The 20,289-nt window shown below is 42.6% G+C and overlaps 1 protein-coding gene and 1 long non-coding RNA gene across 2 annotated transcripts in view; one reads left to right on the top strand and one right to left on the bottom strand.

Annotated features, from left to right (window-relative positions):
- The window catches only part of KCNK5 (potassium two pore domain channel subfamily K member 5), a 37,152-nt gene extending 25,486 nt beyond the window's left edge, over positions 1 to 11,666 (bottom strand). The window contains exon 1 of the mRNA XM_042789803.1: positions 11,295 to 11,666. Within this exon, the coding sequence (XP_042645737.1) occupies positions 11,295 to 11,480 (186 nt within the window). The 5' untranslated portion in view covers positions 11,481 to 11,666. The remainder of the gene's footprint in view (positions 1 to 11,294) is intronic.
- LOC116959763 lies at positions 11,378 to 12,439 on the top strand. The gene is made up of 2 exons (XR_006165058.1): positions 11,378 to 11,454; positions 12,197 to 12,439. It is a non-coding gene; the product is annotated as an uncharacterized LOC116959763 (long non-coding RNA).
- The last annotated feature ends 7,850 nt before the right edge of the window (positions 12,440 to 20,289 follow it).

Here is a 20,289-nt window from a genome sequence, read left to right as displayed (position 1 = left end):
ACAGATGATAACGCATGCAGCAGTCTGAGTTTCCAAAATAATATATTTCAGTTTAGCTGCAATTGATTTAAGTAGATTTAAATTAAACCAAAACACTCCTAACATCAATAAAAACAGTTTGCTGAGGTTAATTTACTAGATGGGGAGCTGTTGGATAATACCTTTGAAGTGTTGCAATTTTATTTTTTTTCCCCCCTTATTCAAACAAGGCCTCAAGACCTGGAGCAGCAACCCATCAATCTAGATAATCTTTGCAGATTTTCACACACCCCCATAAAATGGTATAAACTGGAATATTTGGATGAAAAAGCCTTGATACTACACAGGAGAAATAAAAGGGGAAGTTGAGTTTAAAATGAAGCTTGCCCCCTGCCCCCCATGCTTTCAGGTGTATATAAACAGTTCATTAGGACAAGTCAAAACAGGTGATGCAAGCTTGACAAATTTTAGTACAGAGGCCTAAATAAGCTTTTCAACTCAGTGAATGAATTGCAGCATAAAGTAACATCGCATTAAAGCAGCATATTATGTCCTCTCCCATTTATAGCCATGCATAAAAACCTGCCTCAGATTAAGAAATTTACAGAAAGTCACTTTGTTGTAACACCCTAAAAACCGTTTGGAGTTTGTTTCTTAGTAGCTAGGACCAAAATGTTACAGGCTTTTGGTTTCACAAGTATTTTTGTATTTCATCCCCAAATTTCAATACAACGTTAAAGGTCTTGCTTCTCTGAAGACTAGAAGCTGCTGCCAAAGTGTGTTAGCACCATCACACATCTCATTTCTTATTTAACAACCTGTCTTAAGGAGAAACAAGTTTAAAAAATAATTAAAAAAAAAAAAAAAAAAAAAAAAGCAGGTCCTGGTAAAACAACTGCTACTTGTCTAACAGTTCAGTGAGCTTACACATGCTAGAATAAAAACTTTATTTCTCCCTACAGCATCAAATCAATGAAACAAAAGTAAAAGTGATCAGACATGGGTGGGTCAGAGTACTAAGAGTAACAACATTTTTAATCAAATAGACTTTTGAACTACAGAACAGGAGCAACAAAGAGTCACGCTGTTGGCTATTAACCCTGGGGTAGGACCTTTACTAACTCATCTTTTTAAGCCAAACAAAGTTTCCAGGGTCAACCAAAAACTTTATATAACCTCAGCCAAGCTAGTCTCTCTCCCTGGCTGGGTCCATCAGACAGCAGGAGGAGGAGGCAAGGCAAGGCAGGCTTCCAGTGTCAACATGGGCAGGATGCTTTGTATGAATAGCAAGGTGATGGGTTTATGTTAAGAGGAGTAACAAGGGGCAAAAACTTGCCACAGAAATGCTATTTGCTTTGAGATTTCTGTTATTATGCATTTAGCTTTATCCAGGGCTTAACCTGAAACAAAAAGTTTGTTACATTACTTACTATAAATCCTTTCAACACAAGATTAGCTCAAGACTGATCTTTGAGGAGGACTGGGGGAAGAGAAGAGGCTGCTCTGGACAAATGTTTTCAAATATGGAGAGATCTGCCAGCACAGTTATGGCAGGATAGAAGGAATTGCAATCAGTAACTAAGCACACTGGGAAACAGTCTGTTCTAGTCATTCTCAGACCTGTAGTAGCGTAACTTGCCTAGTCTATCTTGTTGCTTCTGCTTGGTGAGTGAATTAGGCGGGCTGGTAAGGGCTGTCTATGCATTAGAATATTTCTTAAACACAGTTGTGTCAGCATACACACAAACCCCATTTTTGCAGGAATAGTATAACATTAAAAACCACACACATATGCGCACACACACTGGAATACAACCTTCTGCTATTTTATTAAGTTCAGCACTATCTTACTAAGTACACAGAAGGGGCTTTCTTCCCAAGAGAGCTTCCCATCAATAACTTTGACCCAAAAAGCAGAGCAGATACTGCTTCAATAATTCTTCAGTAATCTTTTCAGTCCCATATCACATTTAGTTCCTGGGCAAAAAAAAAAGATGGTAAATAAGTTATTGCATATATCCTGTATAAAGTGTTTTGAATAATTAAAACAGCAAGTTCAGTCAACTGAAAAATCTTTCAACTGTAAAGTCTACCAAACTGTTCATACTTCCAAATTCATAGTCTCCAATATATTTGCAGGTCACTCTTAAACATCTAACACAAAACAAGTTCAAAGCAAAGAGTAATGTACAGCACTGGCCTGTAACAGGTAATTAAAAGACTCTGTGCCCTGTCACTTCTCAACTGACCCATCCCTGAGGATGTACAAAAGCCAAACCACTTTGCTATCTTCTTGCTACTGTATTAAAGGAGAAAGGGATCAGCTGGCAGAAGCCCTATAGTTGTTGCCTTTGTTTCCTACACTCTTTTCCTTGCCAGCCTGGAATTCCCTGCAGCTGACATCTCCAACTGTTCAGCAGGCATCTATTACCTTCTGAGGAGCTGAAGCAAAGGAACCACTTGCACATTGCTATGTAGAGAACCCTCGAGCTTAAAAGCTGCTAGGCATACAAGATGCTCAGGATACTCATCAAAACCACAGAAAAGCTGCGGTTACCTCAAATAAATTAGATTATTTTCCTAAGGAAGATGCACAGAACTCATCTGAAAGCATCTAGACAGTGCCTAGTGTGAAACTAATTTAATGCAGTGTTTCTCTCCTAGGAAACAACAACAAAAAGCAGCCAGCTGTGGGGACATCTGTCCAAATAGCCAACCGTCTAACTGTAGAGGAACTGAGCAAGCATTCTTAAAACACATGCAAATAAAGTGAAGGCACTATCAAAGTGAACTATATTTTACTTCTCTTCAGTGTAAGATAAAGATGTCTATGCTCATTTCATTAATCAAGTTGACAGCTTTAGGACCTTGCAGAGACTACAGAGCAACTTCATGAAAAAGTGCAGTTATCCTACAGTCACAATCCAGCTAAGATACTACCTTGAAAATCTGGTATCACTGTAACAAGTCACGTAGAAACACAAAGTTAGCTACTGGTTTTGCTGCTACAACAGAAGGAAGCAGCTTCAAAGTTTTTAGTGCTTCCTCTACCTTCTCTTGCCATCCACCTCAAAAGCTGTAAAAGAAAACTGTCAGAAACATGCAAGTATTATTTTGAAAGGGCAAACTGATAGTGACACAGGTGAAAAGCTTTCAGAGTACACTGATACCAGTAAGAAAGAGTGATTTTCTAAGCACAAACTCCAGTGCCCTTCAAAAACCCTTGTGCCAACAAGGCAAGCATTGATTACAGAACTGCCCTCTCATCCTGCAGTCACGTACACACCACTTACACAGGCCTGAAGGTTGAAACTCTAACTTAATGGGCAAGTTATCATAGTTCAACTATTTAACTTGATTTTAACATATTTGCATTACAGTCTGTGAAGCTGGTTAGCAGCAACTGTAACAGCAGATCACGTAGTAGGGTGAGGGTTCCAGTCTGCCTGCTGCAAGAGAAACCAAGGGAGAAGTCGGTACCACCAGTGAGTTTGATTACACCTCTTCTCTTTATACAGCTGCTTGGCTCCAAACACCTCCCTTGTTTCTTCAGTGTCTGGAGGAGACTCATCAGCCTCATGTCTCTCATAGGCCAGAACACACACACTTACAGCTCCTGTTTCTCTAGCAAAGGGCCACACATTATTCTTGAGCAACTTTCCTCCAAAGCTTTTTTACTCCCTTGGAGTGGGTTGGAAGTAGAAAAGAAGAGCATCAATATGAGCACTTGGAGGTCACAAACAGAAGTCATCGCTGATGAATCTGATATTTTAGCAAAGCCACCAAGAATACTGTATGCTTTCAACCTCAGGACCTTTACAATCCTTTGCTGAATTATTTTTTAGTTCCATTAGCTATCACTCATTAGCCACCGTTATCTGACAGTCTTATGACTTTGGAGTCAAAATTATTGTTAAATAACTGACTTTGTTGTTAAGAGGGATCAGAGTTCAAAGACCAGTGATAGGTCCAGCTGGGACTTTTTTGCACCTGATGCAACCTCAAAGAGACACAGAGGTCTGGGCTTTGTTTCTCAGCAGTTGAAACCTCCTTACACAATATTTGTAAGATGCTGGCAAAGAACAAAGTCAGTTTAGTATTTGCCACTTCACTCAATCATGATCCATGTCTACCTTTTCATTAAGGTAGATATAATCCCACAGATGGGCTGATCTATATCAACCGATCCCACAACAGGGTTTAAAAAAACAGGTCCATCACAAGAAACACTACAGAATACATATTGTTAGAAAAGGAACTTGATTTCCAATTCAGAGGCAATGATATACAACCTATTATTAATTTCCTACTCCTTTTTCATCATTCATGTTTCTTTCTCTTAAGAAAACAGTTACGAGTTTTGAGTTTAAAACATTTCAGAAGCTACTTTGCACCTAACAGCACCTTTGATCCACCAGAGTCAACACAACACAATGCCAAAAAAAAAAAAAAAAAGAAATTATAACTTCCTTACTGATTTGACTGTAAATAGAACTTCTAGGGCAAAGCATGCCTAGGAGGGATCTCTCCCACCTACAATTAAAATGTTAAGTACATAACTAAACATGGTAATATCCAAGAACTCTAATATAAAGACGCAATAAAATAAGATAGATGAACACAGAAAACAAACTTCTAGTCTGAAGTTCCTTGCTAAAGATCCTGGTGCTTTAGAGAAAATATCTAGTAACACTAGAACCAGCAGTGATGTTGAAGAACCTGAATCAGAACAAAGACAAGAAATAAAGGAAGACAAAGTTATGCCTTCAAGCCTAAGACATCCCTTCAATAAAACAGAGCTTGTAAAAATGTAGAGTGTGTATTGCATGCCATATTTTAGAGGTTCAATCTGCCTCTAAGCATGGCATGGCTCTCCTGAAGATATCTGTAGCACTACAGAGAGCTTCAGGTATGACCACAGTGGTATTTTAATTTAGATGAAGAGTGCGACTCTTCCTGTTGTCCCCTGTTACCATGTTTTGTTTCATGCTACAGAGCAGACTCAGCTGAACTAATTTTGGGCTAAATAAAACCTAAAGACACACTCCATGAAGAAATTTAACTACTTGCTCGTAGGCACTCAATCCATAGGATCAAACAGTGTCAGCACAAAGTAAAATCACTGCAAATACAGGCACTGTGATCAGCAGCTCCATAACAGCAAAACACAAACGCATTCTCACCTGCTCCCCTGGTAATCAGACTATTGCCTGCCACTTGCAATCCAGCTTGTTTCTGGTTTTGTGTTACTCAGTTGACATCTACTTGCAGTACCAACATGTAATGTGATTGCTCTGAAGGTCAACAGCATCCAGAAAAAAGCAGAACAACTCATTTTGTCTAATTAGTATTAATAGCAAAAACAACAATTTGTTTTTAAAAAAGGGTATCTATACAAAGTCATCATTACACGGTATCTTCACTGGCTACAGAATCTATCTTGCAATAACCATATATACATCATAAACCAAAGCAGGGGTTCCACAACCTATTAGGACAACAAGGAGTTGATAACCTGCAAATCTTCCTGCATGCCACAGTCTCTAGAGCAGAGCTTGCCAGAACACACACCTAGCAGCAGAAGGTAACATGTCAGGTAATACAAACATTCCGTCCTAATAACAGAAGGACAACAAGCACTCAAGGATTAAGTCCATAGCAGGAAAAAGAAAAAGCCCAGAGCAGAAAAATTATGACTTCTGATCGATTGCTATTGCTCCATCAGCAGAGAAAGTTGCAGTGTATGCACTATCAGCTTTGTTTAACTATGTTCCAAGAAAGTTTAAACAATTTAATGGTTAAACGGGGGGGCGGGGGGGGGGAAAGAAAACACAACAGAAAAGCATGCCTGCTTACATTTGATTTTGCATGTGGAAGCACACGGAGAAAAGCTATGAAGCAATGTAGTACCGTCTGTCATCAATTTTCTTCTCCTAATGCTGCAGTGGCAATATACATAACTCAGTCTGAGATGCCACAGAGAACTATGGACAGTGGTCCTACATTTTTATCTCAGTTCATCCCTGCTGAACTTAGAGGCTGCATAATTAAACATATACTTTTGATAAATTTAGCAATACCTGTTTCTCAGGCATAAACCTTAATTTGCACTGTCAAGTTTTTAGATAAGAAGTATTAGATGTAGTTGTTAACAACCTTGCAGTTAAAGATTTTCCATTGGCAGTCACTTATCCTTGTCTGATAGCTGCTCAGCTTTACTTTGTTCAGCCCCAGAGAAAAAGTCTTAGTCTTGAAAGGGACAGCTCATCTGGCATTCAGCTCAGGAATTCAGCCTCCTCTTTCTCTTCCCCACTTTCAGTATCTTAGATGGAAGGAATCAGGCAGTTAAAGACCAAAGAAACTCTAGAATCTCATTTTATGCACCTCCTGAAGAACACAGGGGAAGAGAAAGATTATGAAAAATATGTCCCTACTAACTCTACATTGGAAAACTAATCACTACAAAGCATAAGCAAGCCATAATCTCTTTATTAAATGTTGAACTGACAAAGTATTTAAAAACTAACTCAAGTTTTTAAGAAAACTATAGCTTGCAGACTCTCTCAAGAGGATTGCACATGGATTTAAACATTGAGGTAGCAGCTTGGAAGTAAAGCAGAGTGGGCAACAGTGCTCAGAATCAAGAGAATATTTTTAAAGTTTCATAGTAAAACTGACAAACTCCAAGAATAAACAAAATGTAGAACCCAAGTTCAGCATCCTCAAACACAAACCAAAATCCTGTAAATGTACCTGTCAGTATTTCTGAGTGGATAAGATATCCTGGCTTTAAAAAACAGAGGGAAGAAACTACTACAGCTACTTATTTCCTTTATCATAAACCTCTTGTGTGCCATGTATATCCCAGGAGCAGCTCTCCTTAAAAGTCTTCTAAATATTTGTTCACAGCACTGGGCTTTAAGTCTAAACATTTAGGTTTCTAAAGTTATCTCTCAGGCCTGTTTAGAGTCTTGTATGCTTTTCAAATAAAGGCCTCAATTATTTGTTCTCATACTCAGTATGTTTGTCTGCCTCTTCTAAATGGAGCCAGCAGTTTCTCTTTTCATTTCATTGCTGTTTTGAAAGTAACCATTTTCACTCATTTTCAAACTCTCCCCTTTCTTTTCACCAGCCTTGATGTTTATCAATGGGAAGCATTTAATTTTTTTATGACTGTGGTGGGCCAGTAAAAGAGATTTCCCAGTAAATAAGATGTGGCCCAGTGTTGGCAAACCTTTGCTCACGGGTATAGACATGAGGGTCAAGAGGGCTCCTCCTTGCATGAATAGCTCCTTTATCATTAAGCTGATGTTTCACAATCGGGATGGAGCAATGAAGAGTAAAAGTAAGGAACTGGAGAAGAGGGAAATGACTGAATTGCCCTACATTTGCTTCAGTCTCCAAAAGCCATTCCTACAGCAGGGCAGGTGAAGGTGTCACTACTGTAGATCTCTGCCTTCTCCCCCTTCCCAAAGAGTCCCAGGACTTTGGGCCACAGCAGCAAGTGGCAAGGACAAGCCATAGACTTTTATCAACAGAGGTGTTACACTATTTTTAAGATTCTACAATGCTGATAAATATGGCACAGATACATCACTATTAAAAATGTTTATTTTTGCAGTTATTCCACAGTGTTATGAGACATTTCTATTCCAAGGTAAATGTACATAATGAGGAGAGATTAAACAGTTCCTTCTGTCAATACATGGCTGTAGCTGAGTGTCTTTGAAGGCCTACATGAACTGTCATGTGAAGCATCTCAGCCCCATTTTCATTTGAGCAATCAGCTTTACCCAAAAGAGCATGGGCAGACAGTAACCAGCCTATACACTGTCCAGAGTGAGTCACCTTTAAAATCAGGGTCTAGTTAGCAATACTCCAAGAAGAGCTTAAGTACTTTCTATACCTCTTATAGTTATGACAAGTAATATGGTACTTAAAATAATGAGAAGCAAATGGATGCTTTGCATAAGAGACTTCTAAAAGTTGTTTTTAAACAAGTTTAGTTTTAGGCGTTTCTCAGTTTGGGCTGGGGCAAAAGGCTTTCTTTTTAGCATATCCTAAAATACTCAGCTTGTGAGTTTTCTGAAAGTGTTAAACACGCTTCAATAAACATTTATTGCACTGTAATACATTGTGAAATCATTATTACAGAATACAAACTTTAGACAGTATTTGATCTAATACAACCCACTTAATAACCATTTATGTGATTTTTACAGAGATACTAGTCTGTATGCAAAGTGAGAAGCTGTGCTGATAACCTACTTGTCTTTTTAAGTAGTTAAGATCACACTACAGATCTAACTTTGTAGCCATTCCAAACAGTGTTTCCATTGCACTTACAGCTAACATGAGGCTCAGATGAACACAGGAGCTAACCTGGGTGGGGAACAAGGGCAGCAGAGAGATCGGTCTCTGAATAAGTCAGTCCTTGTCACCTTTCAGGCTGCTTCTGGAAACAAAATTGGTATTGTTAGTTCAACTTGAACATTTCTGGAAATCCTTGCATTTTACTATGACAACCACTTAAAATTCTATAGTTGGTGAGATTCGTTGAAGAACTTTACCTGGTGCGTTTTAAATGGGGATACTAAGAAGAATATCGGCAAAGTAATAGCAAAGCTCAATGTGGCTCTGTAGAGTTACATGAGTGTCAGTAAGGACTGCAGGCAGAGTGAGAGATGAGGCTCTAAGATGAAAACTGAAGGCCATTTAAGAAGAGGCAAGAGCAGAGAATTTTGTCAAATCATGCAAAATCCCAAGAACAAATTCAGGGAGTCCATGGAAGAGGCTAGAGGAATAGGCTCAGAGGAATAAAACAGAGGTAAGGAGTGGGGGGAATGGGTGCATGTGGGGGGTGATATGTGGAAATGAACACTTTCAAATCAACAACATTCTGTATGTATTGTAAGAGAATGAATGCGGAGGTTTAATAGGAAAACAGGATGATCAGGATTTGCCAAAATAGAACAGATGTTAGTAATGTTTTAAAGATTCAGCAGAACCCAGCAGAAGCAGCATGGATCGTGGTTGAGAAGGGACAACTACGAAGACTATTTATTTCTGAGATACTTTACAGCTTACTTGGGATGAAATCCTGATGTCCTTACATGATTCCCCCTACCCCAGTTAGCTTCAGCTAGGCTAGATTTCACCCTGCCATCCTCCTCCATAAGAAATGCCACTCCCCTTCTTCCCATCATTTTTCACATAGAAGTTGAATAAGAACAGGAACAAAACTACCAGCCTAGCAGAAAGCAGACAGTGAAGTTTCCAGTTACCAGTAGAAGTGAAAGAAGAGCAAGGCAAGACTTACATTTTAGCTAACCTGAGCTTAAGACGACAACATAGTATCTATGAGGGATCATCAAACCAGCAAGACTGGACACGGAAAGTAAGGTATGATTGTACAGAGGCAAAACTGAAATCGCATGAATATGAAAATATCACCAGAAGCTAACGTGCACTGAAGAGGGAAGGTCCTCTACAATGTGCTGTGGAGAGATACTCAAACCAAGTATTTTGATCTGGCCAGTTAGCCTTATACTACTTTTTTTTTTTTTTTTTTCCTTCTCACTGCTGCTGCACCCATCCCCATTCTACAGTGTGCTCTATAGTACAAGTCCATTCTAATGAACTGCCCAATAATTTTTTCATTGTCATTTTGTATTTTGAGGAAAAATATAAAAATCTTCCTGCTGTTTCAGGATTAACTGTGATAAGGATCATGGCACAAAAACCCCCCACAGCTAATGATTCCTTCATACCAACATGAATTTCATCCTAAATTCTGCCAGAACCTAGATTTTGCATTATGTTTGCAGCAAGTTAAGCATGTCAGGCTTAATGCACATCCCAGTCCAAATAAGGGGTTTTTCCTTGGGAAGGTTAAAACAAGTTTGGGATATGACCTAAATTAAGATTTCAGTAAGATTCCAGAACAGCAAAAGCATATTAAAAAATCATAGGTTTTCTTTCATTTTCCAACATCCCTTTATAGTTTCCAGTCTACATTCATCTGTTCCACTGCATACCACAAAAACCATATATAATAGGGTACTAAGTTGGTAACAATAAGGACACTATCACCAGAAAGCTCTGTTATCTGAAGCGGACAGAAAGCAGCCACCAACTGAAGAAGCAGAATTTGAGCCATGAACTTTTAGGATCAGGAACCATATCCTCTTCTGCGTTTGCACAGCATCAGTTACACCAATAGAACTGATGAGCCATTTTCCCAGTCTTCTGTATTTTAGCATTTTAGTAGATGTTTAGTTAATTTTAAAATAATAATAATTTAAAAATCCACAACAAAACGACTAGAAGATCTAATCAATATAAACATTTCTGAAATAAAGTCCCAAACGACTCATTCTCACCGTTGGAGCCTCACATATCGGGGCAGCCTATTTTTCATGGTTCACAATTGCTTGCCACCATGTTTTAATGGATAGCACATCCATAAAAAGGCACTAACCAAGTTTATACTGCTCTATGATTTAATACATGCTATTGACTAATAATTAGTTTTGAAGAGGCGTTCTGCCAGATGAGCGAGATAGGACGATTATCAAATCCTTATGGCTTGGAAAGAAGTCATTCTCCTCACGTAAAAATAACAGCGCAAGTTTTGAGCATCCCTCCTCCGTGCGAGGCAGTCAGCCTCTGCCCCAGTCACCCCGACTGACCTCCGCGACCCGCGCTCGGATCCCCCGGCACGTTTTCCTCACAACGAGAGTATTCAGTCCGGAAAAAAAAAAAAAAAAAAAAAAAAAAAAGAGGGGTAGGAAAACATACCAAACAGAAGAGGAGCAAGACGCTTGGCTTCACCTTCCCTTCCTCAAAACACAACATCCATTGAGGCAGGAGAAACCACCCTGGGCGCTAAAACAAGAGCTGCATTCACGGCTACCGGGCTTAGCAGCTTGCGGGAGCGCACTCCGGGCGTGAGCTCCTCCAGCCCCCAGGACCGGCCAGCTAAAACAGAAATCAACCCCCAGCTCCTTTACCGCTTGGGGAGGAAAGAGACGGGAACGCGGACCCATTGAATCACTCTATCATTAAGCAGTTATGATTAAGAGCTTTCCCTGCGCTCGCGGGACAGTTTTTAGGCACCAGGCGTTGTGAGGACGGAGCTACGGTCCGGTTTTCCCGCGGAGCCCACTGGCTTTGCAGCCTGGCAGCACGCCTCCTCCTCCTCCTCCTCCCGCCCAAAGGCGCGGTATTTTCCGCTCCGAAGCGCCCAGCAGCACCTGCTGCCGCCGCCGCCGCCCGGCACCCCCCGGCCGCGGCCCCGGCGGCGCCCGTTGTACCTGCAGGATCTTGTCCAGCCCCTCTTGGCCCAGGCAAGGGAACTGCTTGAGCAGCTCCGTCTTCTGCCGCTTGTAGTCGTCGGTGGCCGAGCGCCAGTGCGGCTCTTCCAGCACCTCGAAGATCGCCGCCCCGATGGACAGGTAGAAGATGATGGCCGAGGTCAGCAAGGGGCCCCTGTCCACCATGGTGCCGGCCGGGAAGGCGGGCGGAGCGCGGCGGGCGGTTGCGGGCGGCTGCCCCGCGCTGCGGCCGTGGGCGCCCGAACCCGACCTGTCCTTCCCCTGACACCTCTGCCTTCCCCCGCCGTCCGCCGTGCCTCCTCTCCCGGCCTCTGCCGCGTTCCCTTAGAGTCTTCCACACTCCCCTCCCACTCTCTTCTCCTCCTCCCTCCTTTCCTCCCTCCTCCGCTCCGCTCCACTCCCCCCGGCTGCCTCCTTCCCCCAGTTTTCTCCCCTCCCTCCTCAGAGGCGATTTGAATTTGTTGCCCTCCCGCTTCCCCCCCCCACACACACACCCCACACACACCCGCCCGCGCATGCGGGGTCGCCGCCGGGACGCCCCGGGGTGCTCCCGGTCCCACCGCGGGCTGGGCCGGCCCCGCGGCCCCCGGGGAGGGGCGGCCGGTCCCCCCGCGGGGCGGGAGGGCGGCGGTTGGGTCCGGCCGTCGCCATCGCCCGTGAGGGGCCGCCTGGGGGCAGGGGAGCGGGGCCGCGACCTCCCGCCCTGCCCGCGCGGCCGTTGGGAGCGGGTGTGGGGGCCGCGGAGGTGAGGCCGGCCCCGGGCCGCCATCCCCGCTGAGCAGGGTAGTCCCCGCGCCCGGAGCCGTGCTTTCCCCTCGAGTCAAGGGAAGAAGGGGTAACGTCCCTCAAGTTTTACTTCGCTTTTTCCCCCACGCTGCTAGGTTCAGCGGAGTTTCCCGTTTTCGACACCGCCGGGCTGTGAAAGGAGAGCTGCGGCTTCCCTGCATCCAGCGAGGTGCGGGGGAGGCGAGCAGGAGCTCTGAGGAGAAAGGCGAGGGCTGCCGGCAGGTTTCACCCCTTCCCCGAGATGTTGACCACACGTGTGCGTTACGGATCCTTCACAGCAGGAACTGTATCACCCTTCATGCATTTTGTACATTCAATAAACCTTCCTATGGATTGCCTGTGCGTGTGCCTATGAGTTTGGGGGTGAGGGAGAGACCCCCAACTAGTGATTTTTCCACTCAAAATCCAATCGGGGCTGAAGCCCTCTGGAAGCTCGCCTAGTTTGTGAAGCCCTTCCCAGGAGCTTACTCCAGCCACGCACAAGCGCTCGCTCCTCCGTGTCCACGCTTGCAGAGGGAAGGCAACTTGACTGTTCTGAACGAATGGGGCTGGAAATGGGGTAAATGGGTCAGGGAAAAAGCAAGTCACGGAGAGGATATAGCGGTATGTTATGCACCCTCTCAAAGTGCTTCTATTGTAGACACCGTTAATTTTATCAACACTGTTTTAGTGGGGGTAACTTATTTTCTGCCTTCTCCAGCCTTCCCCCACCCCTCCCTGATAGGAAGAAAACACTCAAAAATACAGTTGTCCATATCAACTGCATCAACACCATGGATTTTGGGATGTATATGTATGTTAGCTGGAGTCCACACACCAGAAGGCTGAGATAAGCCAGCTGAAATTTCTCATGTGGACATAGTTGAAATGGGAGGCAGGAAAATGGGGAAGATGAAGGAAACAAGTAGAAAATACACAACAGAGTATGAGAAAACAAAAAGGTGAGCACCTGGAAGGCAAAGGAACGTGCCTTGGTTAGGAGGTATCCAGAAACATCTATGTGTACAACTTTGAATCATGCCCAATGGATGCTCTTGTGAGATTGCCCACAGAAAATTACATGGCCCTTAAGCAGTCCTTCCTACTAACGTGTATACTGCTCAGTGAAAATACATCTGCAAGAGGTTCCTGGCAGCCTAAAAGGAGGACTGGAGAAACCACAAAATCCACAAGCATGTTACGTGATCAGCATCACCAGCTTTGCATGGGATTCCCCAGTTATGTAAAGAAAACATAAGAAGAGAAAAGGATTGCCAAACTGCAATAGCAAAAAAAAAAAAAAAAAAAAAGCGCATTTATATGATCAAGTAGAAGGCATCATAATAAACACTGGGGGATGTTTCACAAAGTTGCAAGGCAGAACTTTTCATTAAAAGGAAAGGAAGAATTTCATGATGCATAATTACCACATGAAAATTATTCTCAGGTGTTATCACTTGGCCCAAGACCTTTGCAAAACTTGAAAAGCCATTGGCCACATAAATGAGTAATGTGAGCATCCATCATTGCCTCACTAATTTAAAATTAAAGTTAAAAACTGAAAGGTATGTAAATACTTATGGCAAATGACTGGAAGTATTGAGGAAGAGCTCTTCCCACAGGTAAACTATGATAGAATTTTTCTTTTGGTGCTCTTGTATCTTTTTCTGTGTCACCTGCAAATGGTTAGGTTTTTCCAACAGCAGCATCAGTAGCCTGACACATTACAGCAATATTACACTTGTGTGTTCCTGACCCTGAACATCTGTGCTTTGTAACTGGAAGGTATTTGATTAAATTTTGAAACTGTACTCTTCTCCATCTGTCTCTAAGTCTCTAAAGGTCCATTTATACTACTGAAACACTATCTTAAAGGCACAAGGTATGACACAAATGACCCTGAACCTACCGCAATTATAAAGTGCAGATGAAAGTAAAAACTTTCAGGTATTTTATAGAAAGTTTGTTTGCAATTTTGAATCAACATTTCTACTTTCCACTCAGAACTCCCAATCACTGTTTGCATAATTAGTGCTCTCAGTAACTGAGTCAGTCAGCGATTAAAAACAAACCAACCTGTAAATCACATACCATTTTTCCCTGTGTTGAAATGCTATCATGCTTGTTAGACTGTCTCCTTGTGTTTCTCTGAGTTTCAGAGAGGTGAGCCTGGTAAGGAACACCATCCAGAAGAATAGTTTATTCCCCAAAGAACCGTAGCCAACTGCTCCTACAAGCAGAGAAGATCCTCTGAGTATCAACAAACTTCTTGCATTTAGATATTTCACTTTGATTCCTTTGTCTTTTGCAGAACAAGGCATAATTTCATGCTGCTGCCCAAGTGAGTGTGGCAAGAGGAATGTTTTCTGTAGCTGGCCTCTCTTTGCACCTCTTGATCTAAAATGCCTCTCCTGACCTCATAAAAGATCCCATATCCTTTTATTCATGGCCCTTTTCTAACTCTCTGTTTCCCTTGGATTAAACAGTACCCCTATTGTTAACCCACAGCACCTGCCACATAGGCCCCACAGCTTTTCATGCTAGCTAAGTTAATGAAAAGGCTGGGGTTATTCACTCAAAGGGTTTTAAATCTCATTTAAAAATCAGGGCAGAAACAGCAGATAGCACTGTGGTGAGCAATACCACAAGTATCAATCATTTGTATTATTTGCATAGGTCATTATTTCAGGCTGTCCAGTCCAAGAGGAAATCTCTTTCATCCAAGCTGTATGTCTAAGACACATTTGCTGTACAGATGTTTCCTAGAACAGGCTGAAATTAATGAATAAATGTCAGAAAATGTTTTAGGTGAGGCAAATAAAAGACATTTGGGCAAAGGAAACCTGTCATGTAGTGGCAAAGAGTGCATGTTGTACTGAGCATGAACCACAAGCCTCTCTTCAAGCCTCTGACATTTTTTACTTGGAAATCTATTTTTGATTGGTTGATGTCTCTCTTCTTGATGATGCCAGTCAACTCTGCATCATTCATTTTTCTTCAGCCATCGAAATTTGGACACCTTCAACACTGCTTTCAAGTGTTACACATCAAGCCATGTATGGTTTTAAGTAAGCTGAGGGGTGTACTATCATGACAAGCAGTTTGGCTTCTTTGGTACAGTTTGGTGCATACAGAAAGGTTAAGGCTGGTCTGCAGATGATGCAGAATTTCATATGAGACATTTGTAGAAAGTTCGGAAATTCACCATGGGATTGTTCACACCTCTTGGACTAAGTATTTACATATAGCACGTTTGGTGCCCTGAATGTACAGCAAAATATGCAAAATACTACTAAAAAAAAGAATAAAAAACTTTACCAAAACAACGTGCATACCACTGCAACAGACTTCTTCACCCATGGACAGATAATGAGTGAACAAACACCACATGACAGATGTTAGTCATGCTGCTTAATGAATAACTGGTGATGAGTACAATACCTGTGTGGAATGGCTGTAATGTGTTCAAGGAAAAATAGGCATTTGGATCATCAGTTTTTCACTAAGATACCTGTAGTGTTCGAGAGAAATGTCTTCATCAGGAAGTCCAAGTATTTCAGCATTTTTTTCTGCGTATATTTCCTTGACTGCCTTGTTCCTCAGCCGTCCACAGCAGTCATTGGATCTTCAGACCCGGATGATGAAACCCAGTTTCCTTCAAAATACTCTACACTTTCTGCTTCACCATGTCCTCGGTCTTGCAGACAAACACTGGTAGTACCAAATGCTTATGATAGTCCTTCACGCTGACATTCATGTCAGTGATTAGAAAATTCAGCGTACAGCTGTACAAAAAAATCTCAGCTTGGATAATGCCAGTCCTGGACTGGGTTTTATCATCATGATACCTGGAGCACATTACTATTCTAGAAAGTATGCTCAAAGCTAGCTGAGCACCATGGTAACAGTCAGTGAATAATGCAACAATCTGTTATTTTGTTATGTAAAACATCACTGTCAAGTCTTTTTTTGTGTGTGTGTCATTAAGAAGGAGTTAAATTCTGTTTGTGTACAGTAATATGGATGAATGTCTGCACATTGCTCTGAGACTTGTTTCCCAAACCAGTTTAAATTAACTTTTATCAATCTCGTGTCATGCAGTGCAAAAGTCTTCTTCAGTGTTACAGCGTCTGCCTGAATGTGACGGGGGCAGATTACAGAGGAGAATTCAAAGAGCTGTTGGCCTCCCCTGTCTCCCCGTCGGGTTGTGCAGCTGCATGTCTGTGTGCCAGGTTGTGCAATGGAGGGCCTTGTGTGTGACCGGGCAGTTCTCACATCCACATCGGGCTCCCTTCCATGCCTGGTGTGTAGTGCTCGCGTTTTGTTAGTCAACATGCCTCAAGAGCTGTTCCCACCTACCTGTTCCCTTTATAGAAACAAAGTCACCACATTAATTTTGGCAGAGGAAAAGCAGAGGGAAGTTTGATGGCTTTTTTTTTTTCCCCTCTTGGGTGAATAATGTCTTGAGGATAGCAAATGAGGACAGCTATAGACCCTAAAAACATCGAAAACATTCTTATTATCTATTCTGTTCCAAATCCTGCAGCAACAGCTTGTGAGGTTAGATTTAGTCTTATCTGGGGGAAAAAAAGATTGAGTAAGCAAGCAAGAGAGTTGGCTACATACAGTTAAAGGAATATGAATTTTTAAGAATTTTTTTCTATGGACACCAGTTGCTTTTGTGCTTGGTGTCCAGAAATTAAATAAGGGACATGGCCCACACTGTCTCCAGGCATGTGCCTCTTATTTCTAAGCTTAAAGGAGTTTTGTAAGAAGACAGGAGTTCCTGGCATAGTCTACCTCCACAGCCCATTCACCTGTCACATGGTCCTTTGTGGTTCCTCCTCCACCATGTGTGGTATCAGGAAAGAAGACGGCAAAGGCTGAGCCATAACACCCACAGCTGTCCTGCAAATGAAGTGCTTGCAAGCTGTTTATGGCTTTTAACTTATGGTTTTTAACCTCCTAGACCATTATCAGGACAGATATTAAGAGGGTTTAGAGGGAACTTGAATTTCAGTGTTTGTTGCCTTCCAGTGGTGCCTCTCACATGACAAAACCCAGTGTAGAATCAGCAAGCAAATCCAGGTCACTAGCAGCTATGACTCTAGGAAGTCAGCTTGGCACAGAAATGACTGAGTTAGAACATCAGGAAAAAACCCACCTGTTCTAGTGCTTTGGTCAACGGCTAGACTGTTGTCACTGCTGCAAGCAAAAAAGCTGCCTGCACGTTACAACTTCCTGGTCCTGGTCTCATGGTGCATGGAGCACCACGCTCTTGGCTCTCAATGGGTTTTCAGGGATGTGTGTGGAGGGTCACAGTCAGTTGCAAGATAACACATGAATGAGGTGGTAAAGCAAGTCAGATGCCAGAGGTTTTCCTTGTATTGTGTAACACCTCAGCAGTGTGCTGTTCTTCATTCTGTCCAACAGCCTGTTGGTCTCAGAACTGGAACAAAGTCCAGGGAAACTGAGGAAGCAGTCAGTGAATGGGAGCAGATTCAAATTGCCCACGTTGGTGCTCTCCTTCAGGAACCTGTGAAGAAGTCCTGGTAACTCAAGTTGGACTCACAATGGTGCCAGCAATGAGGTGTGGGAGCAGCCTGTTGGGAATCAGAGTTGAGGGAAAGCCAGAGAGCGTAAGGATAGACAGCCCCCAACTATACCCGGGGATCTGGTACAGCTGCAAAAATCTCTGGAGCAGTTGGTGGGGAGAGGGAGAGAAGAGGGATGGGGAAGGGAACACTGACCCCATCAATATAAAGTGATGTGCTGCTCTCTAAGGGCATCCAAACTTCTTTCACTCGAGAGGACCATCTGAGCCAGACAAAGGTCCCCAGTGAATATTGCATTGCCAGCATGGGTTATAGAAACTAATGGTTAGCAGGCTGTTAGAGGTTTCACAACTCATTTCCTTTGAATATTAGTTATTTCTTTTGCCAAAGAGAGAAGGAGAAAAAGGGAGGAGGAGGAAATGAAAACTACATGGGGTAGTTAATTTATTTTAGAAGACTGAGTCAGTAAGGAGATGGGTGAACTCTACAGATGGCATTGCTTCAGTCAGGACAGAGAATTCAGTGCTTTCCTTGCATGTGTTTAAGATTTCTTTAGAACAAGGAAGCGTATGCAAATAATGGGACCAATCTGCAAACACTGAGGTCAGCAGCCTTTGCTCAAGAACTCTCACTGATTAGGGATACTTGTAACAATAAAGATTCCCCAGGCTGGGGAGCCTGGCTCTTAGGTCTGCCTCATTTTCTACCCTTGCTTCACTCCCTACTCTCACCCCTGATCTTTTGCAATTCAGTGACAATCAGAGTTAATAAAAGGTGTGTCTGTGATCCTATAAAGCAACTTGCATCATCATCTTTTGTGATGAAATTTTCACAGGGGAAGGAGGAGCAGCAACATTTTGCCCAAGTTAAGGTTGCCCTGGCACTATACCAAGAAGCCTGAAGCCCTTAATTTTCATAAGAGAGATCTGATTACCGCAGCCCATGTTTGAGTGCAGAAATGTGTCCTGCAGAAACTACAACCCCCCACCCTTCCACTCCCCCACTTCCAAAATAAGTCTAAAAGTAGTCTGGGGCTTACAGTCTTGCATTACAGCCACTGTGCCACAAATACATGGACAGGCTTGGGCTGCCTTGCTGAAGTTATCATACATCTACAACAGACCGCATGACATCTGCCTCTGCCCTACTGAAAACATCATTTTCCTTAGCTGTGTTGAAGAAACTGTGCTGCTTTCACTAAACAGAAGTGGCCAAAACCTGCCAGTTGATGTCAACTGTGTTGTATGTTATTTCAGTGTGTGTCTACTATAAACAGATGACAATGCAACTTTCATTTTGACTAAAGGAACTGATAATTGACACAGAGCTATTAAAACGTGACAAATAAGCAATGTCTAAGCCAGCTGAATAAAAGAACTGTCAGAAATGTCTTTCTTCTGCTGTGCTGTCTAGTGCAAATACAGAAGCCTTGCTTAATAAACAAAGCCTCATTTAGTTCTGGGCTTGTCTCAACACTAGTCTTTTACAAGCACTTGGGACAAGATCATTAAACCTGCATGTATCAGCTGAAGACCTGCCTCTCAAATTTCCTTCTAATGTCGGGAAAGGCCCTACTTACACAATTATACATAACTAACAATTATTCTCAGCAGTGCAAAGTGAGTTATTTTGCAGTTCTCTATTCAAGTGTTTGGATGCCTTGTATGAAAACCAGAGACATTAAATTCCTTTGCCCTTCTTTATAGTTGGACTGCTCGTAGGGCATGCTGCAATGCTGGCATCTAAATCTGCTTGGAGAGCAACGTGGAAAAATTACATTTGGAATATCCATTATCATGATAATGTGTGGAATGCTGGCACTCATTAACAAAGAAGTGTGGGAAGGACATTACTGAGACTCACAGGTAAAACAGAGTGGGGATTTTGATACCTAATGTCACTGGTACAGAAGAGCAGGAAAAGCTGGAGTTGTCCTTCACTGGCAAGACACACTGGGGAGGCTGCTACTGCAGTAAGTTGGGCACCGTAAGAAAGGGTGGCACTGGAGCCTACAGGAAGGGTTGCGCAGCCTGCCTGCCATTGCAGGCCTTCACTGAATGTGATGTAGGCAACAGGACCACACGATGAACTACAGCTATCATTTTTATTTTCCAGAAAAAAGTTGGCTTTTGTATCTGGAGTGACTAAACTAAAATGCCTTTTCTCCATTTAATCATGATGCAAACTCATATGTGTTTCTGAATAGAGGTCCCAGGTTTTAAGACCCAGTTCAAATCTGAACCTTTTCTTTCCTTACCATCTCCACTTTGTGGAGAATGCCTCTGAGTCTGGCAGTTTTCCATATCAGGAATCTAATATTGTTACACTGACTGTGGTTTAGACATAAAGCCTGAATTCAGTCCTGTGTGGACAGGATAGCAAGATTTAATACCTTCAAACAGTGGCAGAGGGAGAAAGGGAGAATAAAAATGCCTTGAATAATAAAAAAGGTGCCATCTGGCACTGCTAAGGAGACAGATCAAATAACCTCTTGGTCTTTTCCATGTGTGACTTCTGCAGTTCCACACAGGCTTTTCACAACAGTTGAGTACCCCACATCAGGGCCAGGGTGCAGGGGTAAGGAAGAGCTCATGCTAGCAGCTTGACAGTTTGCCAACGCATACAGAAGCAATACGCACCTTTCAGTTAGTCAC

This window comes from Tyto alba, unplaced genomic scaffold, assembly GCF_018691265.1.
Source record: "Tyto alba isolate M040663 unplaced genomic scaffold, T.alba_DEE_v4.0 Super-Scaffold_16, whole genome shotgun sequence".
In the NCBI taxonomy this organism is placed as follows: domain Eukaryota; kingdom Metazoa; phylum Chordata; class Aves; order Strigiformes; family Tytonidae; genus Tyto; species Tyto alba.
The sequence above is the reverse complement of the archived record's forward strand: the minus strand, read 5'-3'. Positions and strand labels throughout refer to the sequence as shown.